At 39.1% G+C, this 15,314-nt stretch overlaps 2 protein-coding genes across 5 annotated transcripts; one reads left to right on the forward strand and one right to left on the reverse strand.

The window, feature by feature from the left end:
• Positions 1-727: 727 nt before the first annotated feature.
• On the reverse strand, positions 728-12,070 carry LOC137796176 (RNA-binding protein 5-like). Of its 4 annotated transcripts, none has more exons than XM_068593924.1 (25): positions 11,989-12,070; positions 9,897-9,949; positions 9,657-9,822; positions 9,374-9,535; positions 8,690-8,759; positions 8,239-8,312; positions 7,402-7,485; positions 6,393-6,453; positions 6,198-6,269; positions 5,948-6,108; positions 5,764-5,861; positions 5,460-5,547; positions 5,037-5,105; positions 4,882-4,951; positions 4,693-4,796; positions 4,454-4,583; positions 4,240-4,331; positions 3,718-3,873; positions 3,477-3,626; positions 2,981-3,055; positions 2,718-2,897; positions 1,758-1,832; positions 1,537-1,637; positions 1,326-1,455; positions 728-1,146 (listed from the first exon to the last, which is right to left on the reverse strand). In XM_068593924.1, exons 1-25 carry the CDS (start codon positions 12,058-12,060, stop codon positions 1,021-1,023), a joined length of 2,619 nt encoding a protein of 872 aa, XP_068450025.1. In that variant the 5' UTR covers positions 12,061-12,070; the 3' UTR covers positions 728-1,020. The 4 variants fall into 4 exon arrangements, with proteins under 4 accessions (XP_068450025.1, XP_068450026.1, XP_068450028.1 ...); XM_068593925.1 differs by lacking the exon at positions 11,989-12,070 and adding an exon at positions 10,384-10,446; XM_068593927.1 differs by lacking the exon at positions 11,989-12,070 and adding an exon at positions 10,346-10,424.
• emc3 (ER membrane protein complex subunit 3) lies at positions 11,720-14,395 on the forward strand. Its single transcript, XM_068593929.1, has 9 exons — positions 11,720-11,966; positions 12,400-12,571; positions 12,663-12,720; positions 12,875-12,968; positions 13,220-13,324; positions 13,438-13,519; positions 13,646-13,725; positions 14,007-14,089; positions 14,176-14,395. The coding sequence occupies exons 2-9, from the start codon at positions 12,417-12,419 to the stop codon at positions 14,302-14,304; spliced, it is 786 nt and encodes a 261-aa protein (XP_068450030.1). The 5' UTR covers positions 11,720-11,966; positions 12,400-12,416; the 3' UTR covers positions 14,305-14,395.
• Positions 14,396-15,314: the final 919 nt, after the last annotated feature.

Consider the following 15,314-nt stretch of genomic DNA (forward strand, 5'->3'; position numbering starts at 1 on the left):
CCCGCCCCGTGCCATCAGCAGTGGACATCACCATGTCACTGAGAGACAGGCAGCATGAAGGAGGCTGCTGACATAACCAGATGCACAGATACCAAGCTATAAGCAGTAAGCTGGAGAAAAGATTTGATCTAACAAGCAATTAACTCACATTATCAGCATAAAAATACATTTAACAAAATTCGTGACCTTTGAAAAATCTGAGTTACGAATGCCAATATTGTTTCCATAAATTCAAAAGCAGAGGACATTTGGAAAGATTTTTTGAAAGGCTTTTGAATCTTATCATTTTTAAAAGTGAAAGATTAAAGCACTGCCCTCTAGTGATGGGAATGAATGTGAACGTATGCGTTTTAAAAAGCCTGAAAATGCAAAAAGGACATGAATGGACAAAACAAACTTGCTCAAAAATGTATTTTTTCACTTAAACCTCTACTGATATTTGAATGTTGGTCTATAAATTACTTTAAATTCACCGACGTGATTTATCCAAAGGAATAAGGACTAAAAAACCACACCCTGGACATTTCTTTAGAGTAAAATAATTAGAAACAGTCATTAAAGTGGCCGGCGTTACTGCGCTGGATCTTTGTGGCTGAACACACCAGTCTATCCTCAAGCCGTCGAATGGCCCCAAACGAACAAAGCAAAGACTCTGTAGGGGATCCCCACTGAAGCGAGAGTGGGGCTCATAACCATTAGTTTCACGTAAAATGGAGAACACATCAAGTATTGTTGAGCACAATGGTTGAGTTTATTGTCACATTGATTTTTTAGATTTTCACAGAAACAAAATCTCAGCAGGTCTGCATACTTGTATGTACAAACGCTGTACAATATTTACATGTTTAGTCAACTAAAAAGACACTTTGGATGACAAAATATCTCGCAATATAAAACACCATTATGTACATAGAGATAGAAATTACAGTTTTAGGTTGTGAGGCTCTTTCTTTTCACAGTATCATTTGGCCACAATATTAATATTTCCTGGTTTAGCAGGATTACTTTTTCCTCTCCAGTTCACTCCATCTCAGTGAAGCGTGCGAACATGGCCTTTCGAACAGCATCCTTGTAGGTGTCAGAAGCTGAGAGTTCATATGAGCTTCCTTTAATGCCCAAGCCTGTTCCCCTGGTCCTTAATGAAGCCTGTGGGGGAAATATGATGATTAGTGGAGACAGATTGTATGCAGACACTCCTCAGGTAACACTGCTAATTACTTTAAGAGTGAAAAAAAACTAAAACACATTGACATGCATATTCCATCTGCCAGGAGCTGGTAGGGAGACTAGAAAACACGTGGACGAATTGCAGTTGGCCTCCTCACCGAGATGGGAGCGGTGATGCCCTGTTGGTGGCGCCCCAGCCCTTTGCCTTCCTGCCAGCCCATCGCCTGCAACATTTTGTTTCCAATGTTATCACTCGTGAGGCCGTCTTTGGTCGGCTGTTCATAGTTTCTGTTGAAGGTGAATGACAGAAGGTGTTAAAAATGAATTTGTGAGCGGTCACAGATGTTTGCAGTGTAATGTAATTCCTACACTGTTGGAGTTGGTGGTTTATAGAATTTCTTCTTTGGAGCAGGAGGTTCAGGAACACCATACTTCTCCCTTCTCTCTGCAGCTCGATCTCTGTATTTCAGCTGGGAAAAAAAGACCATGACATTTGATTGTATCCTCACTTTTGTGAAAAAGTTGCAAAAAAGGAAAATGAGTGATATACAAAAAAATAAAAAAAGAGTGTAAATTCTTAAAACAAATACCTCAGTTTCTTTTCTTTCCAACTCCTCCAGCTCAGCTTCTGTGAGTTGTGATCTTCTCTGAATTTCTAAGTTTTGCTTCAGCAAATGAAAACAACATTAATTGCCAAATAAATATTACATTCGACTTTGTTATTGCAGTAAAAGTACCGTAAAATTCTGGTTATAAGCGGCTACTTTTTTCCTCCACTTCGACCCATGCGGCTTAAATATCAGTGGGGCTAATTTGTGGATTTTTCTGATTCTAAATTCAGCAGCAGTTGCAGAGACATATGGTACAAACTTCACGCCAAAATCCCTGCTCTCCTCAAAGCGGCGCCTCTTTCCCTGACTGGCTCTCCGCCGGCCCCCACTGACGATGCCACCACGCTCGCCTGAGGAGGCGTGATGGAAAACAGGTCTGACGGCGTGGCATCGACGGTAGGTGCCGGTGGAGAACCAAGCGGGGTAGCGGGGTAAGAGGCGCTAGTAGCAGCTGCTGCCGCTACAAGAATTTGTGGCTGCACCGATTGAGCTCAAGAAAAAACACTGAGGTAGCTGGTCCCGCTGCCTTCGGTGGTTATCGGGGAACTAGCAAGTTTGTCAGGGGGAAACTAGCTAGACAACCTTGAAGGTAGCGGGACCAGCTCCGTCTCAACGCCTGACTTGGACACTAGGGACGCAGGGAGTAGCAGAAAAGGTAGCCGCAGCTTGTTTATGATTAAATACAACTTTTTTGTTTCATTTAGTAGACGCCTTATAACCTGCATTTTACAATACGAGGACAACAAAATGCAATTTCAGCAAATAAGTGCAAAACAAAGTGCAATGTGCTTACATACACTAATTAAACTATATAGAAAGCATAAGATCAGTAATGCTCTTTCCATTTTGTATTGAAGCTTTAACTGTTAAACAGATGGTACTGCTCAGAATATTCACAGCTACTTGCAGATTAAACACCTGCGGTTTCACCATCCTCACCTTGTGGAGGTCGGAGTGCTGCTGGTGACGCAGCAGAGCGTCCTTGTTGGGGAACTGCCTTCGACACAGCAGACAAACCATCCTATTCCAGTCTGTTATTTTCCCCTCCTCATCTGCTGCTCTATCTGAGCCGCCCTCCTCTGGGTCACTGTCTCCGTTGTAAGCAGCAACCAGGCTGCTCTGTAATATGAAAAGGATTAAATGTTGTGGGCTTTATCTTTAATTATGATTTGTGGAATGTGGAAATACAAGCACAAACAAACCTTAGCTGAAGGCTCCTGCTCTGGGATCTTGAATTGTTCAACCGTGAAAGGTGGCATCTCAAAACCTCCAATTTGCTAAAAAAAGGAAACAAATAACCAAAAATGAACTATATCGTGATTCTCAAAGTGGGGTCCCTGGCACTCTGTCAGGGGTCTTTTTAAAATGTATTCATTTAAATGATCATAGACAGCCATTTTTATTGTTGTTTTTTACCAAAGGTGTATAGGTGTATAGGTGTACAAAATCATATATTACATTCTAATGTAAAAAGACATATACAAGTATATTCTCGATCTTGTAAGGGGTCTTTGGCTGAAAACAGAATGAGAACCTCTGAGCTTTATTAGTTCTCATTCATATATAAGATTTAAGTGTGAATTTGAATGAGTGTGATTACCCAGTTAGCCCTCTCAGTCTTCAATTTCACGAATGCTATGACACTATACTGAGATAAAAAAAACAACATACTAAGGCCTAGTAGTAACTACTAAATACCTTTTTCTCAAAGAGGAAGAAACCAGCATCGGCAGCTGCAGACTCTCTCCTTTCTTCCTCTTTGGATGGTCCAAATCCTTGGAAGCTGCTCTTAAAACTTTCTTTTTGCTTATTTAAGGTTTTTGCCCACCGTTCCATGTCCTTTGCAATCTGCAATTGTAGCATCGGTCAGTACAGAAAAAATTATAAACGTCAAGATATAATCCATACAGAGAACAACTTCTTAAAAGTTGCATTTTACCTGCTGGGCAGACTTGCTTTTGGGCTTTTCTTTTTTCTCTTTGGGCTCTTTACTGTTTGTGGCTGAGCTTGTGTCCGATTCAGCCGGTGCAGGGATGTAGGTCTCGCTCTCACTGTCCCAGTAGACGTACTGCTGAGTCTCCGAGTTAAAGTAGTACTATCGATGACAAGCGTAAGAACAGGGATGTAAAACATTTTACATCAAATAAATGACATACAAAAGCATCACATGATGCGATACTTTTATACACATCTTTAATTTTTTTAAATATTATATTTATTTTTTATACCATCTGTATATTTACTATGCTTCTTATTGTTTTTTTTTCTATTACTGTTCTACTGTTTATTTATATTACTTGATTTAAAACAAAAAGAAATGTAATCTTTATTTACTTGTAAGCAAAGCTGCTGTAAACCTGTAATTTTCCCACTGAGGGACTAATAAAGGATTATCTTATCGATTATCTTATTGCGTTTAGCAATATATTCTGCACATAAAGCAAGACAACAGGAAACGCACCTGGCTGCTGGGATCATAGTACAGGCTGGTCTGTGGATCATAGTAGTACCCTGAAGACTCATCATACTGGTATGTGGAGATGTCAGGGGCAGCTGCGGAAACAACAGGAGCCACATATGAAACAAAACATGCCTCATGAAGCCTTTAAAATAAATCTACTGTTAATCTATTCAATCACGTGCAGAGGAGGCCTTGTGAAGCGAACTGATCTCACCTGCTGTGAGAGCAGTCGGGGCCGCACAGACGACCGCTGGCGCAGTGGAAGCTGCTGGTGGTACAAGAGGTGCAGCGCAAACAGTAGCAATCTGTTGTGCTGCATCAACAGCCCGCACCAACTGATGAGACTGAGAGTGAGGAGGGAAGAAATCATGATTTACTTTATAGCCACCATACAACACCGGAGTTGTACATTTTACATTTAGGACATGGATGCCATGTTAAAGCACTGTCTACCTGTATGGCAGGCTGGCTGATAATGACAGGTTGGTAAACTTGAGCCATCTGGGATATGACCACACCTGCAGCTGCAGGAATCAATGTATGCATTCCTGGAGCAGCTAAAGACAGTTGAGAGAGATAGATTAGCAATCCAAGTAAAAAAAAAAGTCAAAATACATCAGAGGGATTTGACACCTCCTTTACCTCCCAGTAACCCATCTCCAGTGACAGGAGCCAATGCTTCAGGCTGCTGCCATAATTGATAATTCTGTCTCTACATGAACAAAAAAAAACATTACGTCAATCACTGATCTTCTTTGTTGAAGTCACTGCCTCAATAAAGTCGACTGTAAACTGACCTGCGTTTGCTGTGCATAGCTGTCGGGAAGGGCAATGTAGTCAGTGGTGGGACCAGAGCCTTGCTGTAACTACAAGAAAATACAGAGAAAGGTCAGCAGCAACACACAATAACCCAACAAGTAACCCCAAGTTTTAGTCTCTTTCCTACTTTTAAAGATGCCATATTTTCAACCAGCTATTCTTATACTCAACCAACTTCAGTCTTGATAAATTAAAATTTAAAAACACAAACAGATCTGCATGTTTGTATCACAACAGTTTTTTCCCCCCGGTTGTTTGCACATCTGTGGTCATACCACCGTTAAGCAGTTCAGGCCACAAGTGTTCTTTGCCTTACTTTGATGTCCCATGGAGTGGAGAGAAATTTTAAGTGCAATAAATTGACTTTGAAGTACAAAACAGCATAAATAAAACCCTGATACCTGGCTGGATGACCACTGAGCGGCAGCAATTGCTGTGCTGGCAACTGAAAGAGCACTTGCTCTGATCCCATCGGGTTGAGTTGAGTCTCTGGAAAGGACAAAGAGTAATTAGTCAAACTTAGTCAAAATTGGAGAATATTCAGGTAGAAAATTAGTCACTGATTAGCTTTAACTATGCTTGCATTTGAATTAGTGGAGGACCAAATAAGCCCCCACAAAAATGTGATTAGAGATACAAAAGAGCTAATATGTGCTATATTCGAAGAATATAACACTGAATCGAACCAAGTGTGTGTATACTCACTTCCTAGCACTCTTGGCATAATCCACACCGATGGTTTTTCCGTCCAATTTCAGAGGTGGCTGAAGGCTCTGGAGAATGGTGAGCAGCTGAGAAGCTTCCTATGAAAAGATGCAAAATTGTCAAACGTGTGTACACCCCCAGAAGAAACATACAGACTTACATCGTGACTACAGAAATAACATACCAGGGGAGATGAGAGCTGAACAAAGGCAAAGCCTCTATTCTGTCCCGTTTGCTTGTCTTTGATGAGGCGGATGTTTCCCGCTGACAGGTTGGCATATGGAGCCAATATGTTCAAAATTCCATCAACAGTTGAAAGAGGAGCAATGTTTCTCAAAATGATTGCTGTAAACAAAACATATCTTCATGAATACATGTAGAATATGACAACTGGGGGAATATACTATGTAAATATGTGGTGAAAACTCCCTTACTGTCTCCATTGTAATCTCCTGGCTGTTGAGACTCAGCAATTAAACCATTTAAACCACTTGGTGGCTCCCCATCTGTGTGAGACAAGGTAGAGGGACACACAGGTGAACATCAGTCAGGGCAAGCCACTCAAATAGTGCAGGACCCAGTGGGAGGTAAAAAACGTATACTTGTAGTTTGTTGAAGTAGCAACTTACCGACTTTGGTCGCTCCACACCTGAAACATTTCAGCCTCTTCCGGAAATTGTACAGGCCACACTGTAATAAACCAACGAAAATGATGCAGTCTTTTTTTAAAGAAGAATATATAATTCTGGGATCTAATAACAAATTAATACATTTTATTTAAATGTGATTTTGTTTTTATCCATTTTTTTTACCCAGTATATGACCAAGGAATTTTGTGTTTCTTGTTCTTTTTAATGACTCAACGTGCCACTCTTCACGCTCTCATTACAATTCTGCTAGCAAAGCAAACACGTTAACTACGAGAAACACATGAGCAAAATAGCGGATGAAATTTACAAAAGACTGGTAAGGTGAAACGGAAATAAAGAATGGAAAGAATGCGAATCTTTAAATAAACCCAAAGCTTAAATATAAATATATAGCCTATTTATGTATTGTGAATTTTGTTTCATTATTATACAACATAAACGCTTCCTCTTAATAATATTTAGTAATCACTATGAGTCAGTGGCGGGCTATCAGGGTATATATATATATATATATATATATATATATATATATATATATATATATATATATATATATATATATATATATATATATATATATATTTATTTATTTATTTATTAATTAATTTTTTTCTCATGGCACAGCTGCCTTCATCTGTTCCTCTGCTCCTTCAGACCTCTTGCATGGCTTCTTGGGATTTGTTCAACAGCATTTTTTATCCAATCACACTTCACTTCATTTATGTAAAATCACGGCCCGTCACTGCTATGAGTATAAAAATACAACATAGTAAAGCAACATAATGCAGTGTTTCAGTTAAAAAGTAAAGTATTGCATGAACTGTATATGAAGTATAAGCTGTATGCTACATGTTGTCCAGGCAGAGGAGAGGAAGAGGAGAGAAGAGACTTATCAACAGATTACTTGTGTGGGTCAGTGAATTGATCTCCACTGTCACAGAGCTATATTGTATGCAATAATTTCAAAGACAAATAAAGTCGTACTTACTGCATTGCAAAGCCAGTTTTCAAACTTCTGCCTCCGGTTGCTGTAGTGCAGTGCAATGCTCTTCCCCTGGATCACCAACTTGGTCTGCAAAGTCAAGAGCCACCAGTTATTTCAAACTCCAAAGAGTAAAGTGAAACGGGAAAGAGTGGCTAGGCTTACACTCTTAGCTGCTTAGGTAGAGTGTCTCAGGGAGTAAAAGGGAACAGAAGTAGAAAGTGAGGTTTAGAGAGAAAGCTGCAGTTCGGTATATGAGGGAATAAGTTCTCAAAACAAACAATATAAAATAACAAACAAATAAAAAGGTTCTATGTGTTTGGGATCGGAGTGCCACCAGCTCATCCATGTCTCACTTCAGTCTTCGGATTTTAAATGGAGATGAGGAAATAGCCAAGAGACTGAGCTGGAGCAGAATGTGCTATGAAACCAATGTCTTCTTTCATGAGTGGCAAAATCTTATTTAGCTTAAGGTCCTAAATATTTTCTGCATCGTGTCTTGGTTAATATTTGATTTCATTGCATTTCCAAAAGCAGAAGCCTACATACAGTGATTCAACACTGAGATCTTAGCATTGAGTAAAATAAGCAGTTGAGACTATTATGTCTGAAAAAGCTGCTGTGTACAAATAAATGAGCCGAGTTGTGATGTCAAACATATTTACGTTTGATATCACAGTTTTGTGTGACCATGGTTATGATACAGTCCTGCAACTAAACACCAACAGTTTTCAAGATCTGTTTATTGCAAATATGCACAGCGCTCAATGATCAGTCATGTATCGGTTAATCGGGGCTTTAATCTCCAAGAATAGCTCGAAACTTGGTGATTGTTGAGGCAACCTGATTGGTCTCCATCCATCGGGTAGAATCTTGCAAGTGATAAAACTCCACGAAGGCGAAACCTCGGCTTATACCTAGAGACAGCATTCAAATATAGACGGGAGGCGTGTTAGTGAGAATGCTTTGGTCGACATTCAAACTCACAATGGGCTTGTACACTCCAATGCAAATCAAAATGACAGGGAGAGGAAGGTGCTTACAAGGTCAATGAGATAGGGGAAGAGTTTGTTTAACATAACACCTCTGTACAAAAATGGAGGAATAGTACATACAGTTACCTCCTTACCTGGCGACATTATGAAAACCAGACAATCTATGTGACACAAAGGATCCCCTGATAGTTGTAATATGAGTTTTTTTTCTTCAGGAATTGCAATAAATAAATAAATAAATTGGTAATGTGGGTTAAAAGACCGAGAGTGGAGGTGAACGTGGGACACTCAACACTCACCTGTTCTTTTCTTCATCAAGCGAATGTCCACAGGCTGGGGCCCCTGTAGTTGCTCGAGTGCGGAGCGGATCTGGAGAATCGGAGCAGAGGGTTAACGTTCACGTGAATACAACTTTTCTTCTTTCTCACTGTTCTGTCGACTATTTACAACATTTTACAATCAGATTCAATAACATACAGCGTACACCATTAGCAAAGTTTATGTAATTTCCCCATTTTGAGAAAAGGTCAGCTGCCTCTTTCTTACTAGGTTAGTTGCATCACACACACAAATAAATCTGTTACTAGTTGTGTTCCTCTCACAAATTAATCTTCCGAAACTATACAAACTGCCTAAAGAAATCATCAGACATTGCGCTAAAGCCGAACCGAATAAAGCCAAAACCTCCCACAATCAGATGCTGGATGGGGGATAAAATGTGGTGCCAGCCTACGTTTTTAAAATGTAGGTCAACAATATTAAACTAATTGAAACAATTTACATTCACAATAGAATCTTAGGTGTGACTAATTTCTACTGACTTATGATCCGTTTACAGATTGACCTCTCTGCCTCGAATACCTTCACACAACAGGGAGTTGCTGTTTCTCCTGACAAATTAACCGGAAGCAATCAGCTACACATCTCCTTACACTTAGTGTGGCTTTTGCCTTAAGAAGCATCAGTGAGGCTTGTGAGCTTACATCATCCTCTGTGACATGAAGAGAGAGACCCCTCAGCATAATAGTTTTGCTCTCCTCCTCTTCCTCCTCCTCCTCCTCCTCCATTTTATAGTCCTGGTCTGGATAATCCCCATCGTATTCATCATCAGATCTGTCACTATTCCGCCGTTTTCGGCCCCTCTGCTGTAAACAAAGAAAATAAATACTGTGAAAACAACATTATAAAACCAAGATGTTTTGTCATTTTCTGTGACATGTGTGACAGCAACATGATGAGCTGGTACATGTATTTGCATCCCTTCACCTCTGGACTGTCTCTGCGCTCATCAAAACGTTCTCGGTGTCTGTCATCTCCCCACTCTCGGTCATAATCCCTCTCCGCATCTCTACTCCTTCTTTCGTGCCATTCTGCAGGATCGTCCCTCCTCCCATCAGAGCCATATCTTCCACTACGTTCACCTCGACTCAGCCTGGAACAGAAATGTGTGTCGTTGAGAACACACTAAACATGTGCCACTTACGTATTGTACAATGTCCAGCTTACCTTTTATCAGCTCCCATGGTGAATGGAGAAACCACACGTGTGATATATGACCTCTGTAGAAAAATAGAACGATACATGAAACGTTAGCTAAAAAGATGGTTTGTCCTGAACACTCCAATCCACGGATACAAAAGGCCTGATTTGAAACGACTGACATAAAATGTGCCAAATGGAGGTGAATTTAAGCTTCAAGAAAACCGGTCAACTAATCGTTTAACACTCAGCTCGGATTGCAAAGCGTTTTCTCGCTGACCGGGTGTGTTACGGTTTGACAAGCGACGCAGCTGACCCGGACCTCTGCTAACACACTAGCGAGCAGCAGGCCAGTTTGACTCGCGATGTGCGGTTGACGTTAGCTTCAACGTTTGATACCGTGTGGGTCAGCTCCCGGGACCTTACATCACTTAGCTTACGTCGGCAGAAAATAATCGTAAATTCATGATACATACTGTTTTGATAACACAGACTGCTTTTAACTGTTAGTTACCAGATTTGTTTCAAGCTAGAAGTTTTTTTTCTTCAGATTCCAGAGTCTTCTTCTCTGTTAAAGGCAAACTGAATAATTGCGCTTTAGCGCCACCGAGTGATCTGGAGAACACAGCGCGCGCAACACACGACCGAATTTTAACCATCTGTAGAAATGATTGTAGGCAGTAATGATAGGCTGCTTCCAGTTTCCAAAAATCCTCTTTGCTATCATTAATTTCTATGTCTATTTATTTGTTTCAGTGTGATACAATTCATTTTAGTCTTTGGACTTTTACTATATACAACTACTGATCTGCACATCTATCTGCGATTTTACTATAATTCGATTCACATGTGCATCCATTTAACAATACATAAAAAAACAATAAATAAAAGAGATATGTTAAATTCTATATAATTTTCTTGCCTTGTGTTGATCTTAAATACAAATTTAGCTTTTACTGTATCTGATTTGGGAGCAAATAAAGAAAGAGTTTGACAATCATATTCCTTTTGTATTTGGTTGTTGTAAATAACGTCACCTAATATTCATTAATAGAAAGTAACTAAGAATATTGAATCAAGGAACTTGTACTTAACTTGAGTATTTCCATTTTCTCCCACTTAATACTGCTACCACACTACAATTTAAAGTTAAATCCTATTGCACTTTGTAATCAATTACATACATTCAACTAGTTACTTTGCTGGTTAAGATTTACACAAAATATCCTCAACAAATACAATTGGATGCACCATGATAACTTAAAGTAAGACTTAATTCATCCTTAAAGGGCATTTACTAATTTCCTAGCAGTATAACCAGTAAATTGATTGATCCACCTTCATCAGCTGCAACTTCAAAGTGATATAGTTACACAGATAAACTTGTGTAATATAACACTCTAATATGGTTCTGAAATGGGCATGATGCGCTTTTACTTTTGGTACTTAATGTGCATTTGATGTCAATATTTTTGCACTTTTTTGGACATAGGAGTTTTATTTTTTTTTAATTGCTCCCGTAGCTGCGACTACGGTGAAAGTCAAATAGTTCAGATGTGGCACCTTGCATAGCTCTTCTCATCAGAGTGTGAATGATTCCTATGTAAAGCGTCTTTGAGTATTCAGAAAAGCGTTATAAAAATGCAAACCATTATTATTATCAAACCAGTATTATTTGAAGAATACGTGTATGCTGTGATATTGCGATCCTTGAGTTACATAGTATATCTTCAACCACTGGCCCATTTCGCCCTTTGGCACTACGATGGACTATTGGCTGGCCCCGGCATGCAGTTCCCTTCATCACCGCAGGGTGACGCTGCAGTCCCAGCGAGGCGCGGATGAGCTGCAGAAGCAGAAACAGAACTGTGCTCTCATCCACAGACATTAGGCTACCATCCCTCAACACCACAACGCGATGGCCGCATCAGTGGATTTTAACTGTTAAATGTTGTTGTTGTTTTTTTACTAGCGTTACCTCACAAAGCGTATGATTCGGGTTCCTCGCAGCTGCGCTACAAACACTGCAAGTGGTCGCCACTGCGCTAAGACACCCCACCAGCTGCCACACACCGTGACCCGGACACCAGGAGGAAGGTAGCCAGCTGGCTAATGTTACCTTTCGCGGACCACTTGCGTCAGCTGTTTTAATCGGCGATAGTTTACATGAATTACTGCTGCAGGTTTTCATAAACAGTAGATTGTTTTTAGTCGTTGAAGTGGAGCTTTAAATAGGTGGCTTAACGTTTACCTCGATAACGTCACCTAACGTTCGGTTTATGACGCCGGCTAGCTAGCTAAATGGGCTGACAGCTCGTCCCTCTGTGGGTTCCCCTCGAGACTTGATCGTAGCTCGACGTAGCGAGCGTTAAGTTACATCTTCTTACTAAATTAGTAAATAACCGTAATAAAAAATGGCTTCCATTAGTTAGAACCTCATCCCGATAGTTGATACCGGTAAAAGCTTTGTTTAACTTGCCCGCTATGTTTTGAAAGTATTTGAAAGTATTTACTGTGTTTCATCCTCCAGCTGAGCCACCAGGCTGCATGGCGGAGCCGGAGCTTCTGTTGGACTCCAATATCCGACTTTGGGTGGTGCTACCCATCGTCTTCATCACGTTTCTTGTCGGGGTGATCCGGCATTACGTATCCATTCTTCTTCAAAGTGACAAGAAGTTGACCTTAGAACAGGTTTCTGACAGGTAAGCGATCTGTATTTGTGATATGGATCCTGTTAATTAAACACTTAAAGTTCATGTGAATTAATACATTTTGTTTCTTCTCCAAATCCAGTCAGGTTCTTATTCGGAGCAGAATCCTCAGAGAAAATGGAAAATACATCCCCAAACAGGTAGCACATTTCATTATCCATCTCCAACACATGTACATGTTATTATGTTATGTCTACCGTATATATTGAATATTTTCTCAACACAAAACCACAGTTTTTTGCATTTATTTGTCACAACAAACACAATGCTACTGAATATCTCTCCTCGTTTTAGTCTTTTTTGATGAGAAAATTCTTCTTCAACAATCAAGAAGATGGATTTTTCAAGAAGACGAAAAGAAAGGTTATTCCACCCTCTCCAATGACAGGTAATCATTTTAGTTATTTACTGAGATACATGATATGATGACACAGTCTTTAGCGTTGTATAAGATATAAAAATGTATAATTTCCAATTAAGCTATTTTTCCTAAAATGCTATATATGCATATATATGTGTGTGTGTATGTATGTATTTATATATATTTATATATATATATATATATATATATATATATATATATGGGTACTTTGCAAGTAGTTATTTAAGTGCATTTTGTTACACTGTATCTGTTCACAGACCCCAGCATGCTGACAGACATGATGAAAGGAAACGTCACAAATGTTCTTCCAATGATCCTCATTGGAGGCTGGATCAACTGGACCTTTTCAGGATTTGTAACAAGTAAATTTGTCCCATTCTCACTGATCTTGCAGCTTATAGGGCATAATGTGACTACTTTTTTTGTTTGTGTGGCAATCCTGCATTGAGTTCTCTCTTGTCTCTATTTCACACAGCTAAGGTTCCCTTCCCTCTCACTCTGCGCTTCAAGCCCATGCTTCAGCAAGGAGTAGAGCTGCTTTCATTGGATGCCTCCTGGTAAACTAATGAAACAAGATCTGTAGAGATGTACAGTCTTAGTTGCATATTGATCTCAAAATGCTGAAGCTAGTGTGGGACTCTTGACATTTTCTCTGTCTGTTTGTGTGTGCATTTAATATATAGGGTGAGCTCGGCGTCATGGTATTTCCTGAACGTGTTTGGACTACGAAGCATGTACTCATTAATTCTAGGCCAAGATAATGGTAATTGTTGTTCATTTTAAGATATTTTTTTTATGTTTTGTTGTGTCAGATTGTTTGATGATTGATATTTGATTCACAGGAATGTGACCATGAAAACAATATTTATTTTCAATAAACACAATGTGAAAGTTTAATTTACAAAGTGATATTTACAAATCAATTTAGCCTTTTAGGTAAGGCCTGTGACTTTGAGTTCTATGCTAAAAAAGCTTTCTGTTAAGATCATTCATTTTTCATTCCGAGAAGATGATTGTTTCAACTATGTTTTTCAATCCCCACAGGTGCAGATCAGTCGAGGATCATGCAGGAGCAGATGAGTGGTGCAGCCATGGCCATGCCTGCAGATGCAAATAAAGCTTTCAAGGTATATATCACAGTAGTTTCAACATAATTTATTAATGTGGTGGGGCTTTGCTTGGTTATTCATGTGTTTTCTGTCTTTGATTTTAGGCTGAATGGGAGGCATTGGAACTGACGGACCATCAGTGGGCGCTAGAGAGTGTAGAGGAGGAACTGATGAGTAGAGAGCTGGAGTTTGATGGCATGTTTAGCAAGGAGCTACCAAGTGGAATCTTCTGATGTACCGGTCACTTCGAGACTTCGTTTTTAATCATTGCAGGGATTTGTTTTTGGTTAGAGCCCCAGAGATTGAATAAATCCCTTCATGTTATGCAAAGTTTACATTCACTTATTTGTTGTCCTTGTCTTTTCACATGTATAATTACCTTTCCATTCCTGTCCATAATCTATCTGAATTAACTTAATAATATACTGGCTCTGCTGCTGTTCCATCTCTTTAGAGACATGGAAATGTTTAGGAGACATTAAGTGGCTTTTTGCTTGTTGGAATGCATAATTATTAGTGTAACTGTATGCCATCATACCATTAGGTAATAGAATGTGAACTACCTAGTGTTTTTTTTATTGTGTCATGCACTGCTAGACTAGCTGTTTCAACTTCCATATGTGTCATGTTTAAACAATAGACGTTTATTTTGTTATACTTTAACAATCCTTAATGACTCCTTTTAGATAGATGGATCAGTGGTTCTGTGCCAGCTGCCTAAAGCTGGAAATAGACCCAGAACTTATTAACTGTTGGCTGAGAATGTTTGTGTGACTGAAATATTGTGTTTTTAAACTATAGATGGTTTATTTTGTAATGTAACCCCTCTGTGTTTTGTACAGCATAAAGCCTGTTTTGACAAAATAGACTGTTTTATTTGTTGCAATTAACGTAAACAAAATGTCATCATTCAAACTATCTTTTTTTTAAAGGCAAAGTCGGTGTCGAGGTTTGTTGATCTCCACAATATGTTTTGAGATATTTATATATATATATATTTATATATATATATATATATTTATATATATATATATATATATATTTATATATATTTATATATATATATATATTTATATATATATATATATTTATATATATATATATATATTTATATATATATATATAATGTTTTAAGTAGCTCTTTTGGTACATCATGACTGCTCAGTGACTGACTGGTGTGGCAATGGTGATGCCAGTAGCAGTCCCAATGGAGTGCTACATCAGCTCACCTCGGTTGTGTAAC

The sequence above is a fragment of the Clinocottus analis genome, unplaced genomic scaffold, assembly GCF_023055335.1.
Source record: "Clinocottus analis isolate CAN_PGR_092001 unplaced genomic scaffold, fCliAna1.0.p SCAF_3, whole genome shotgun sequence".
Lineage (NCBI taxonomy): Eukaryota > Metazoa > Chordata > Actinopteri > Perciformes > Cottidae > Clinocottus > Clinocottus analis.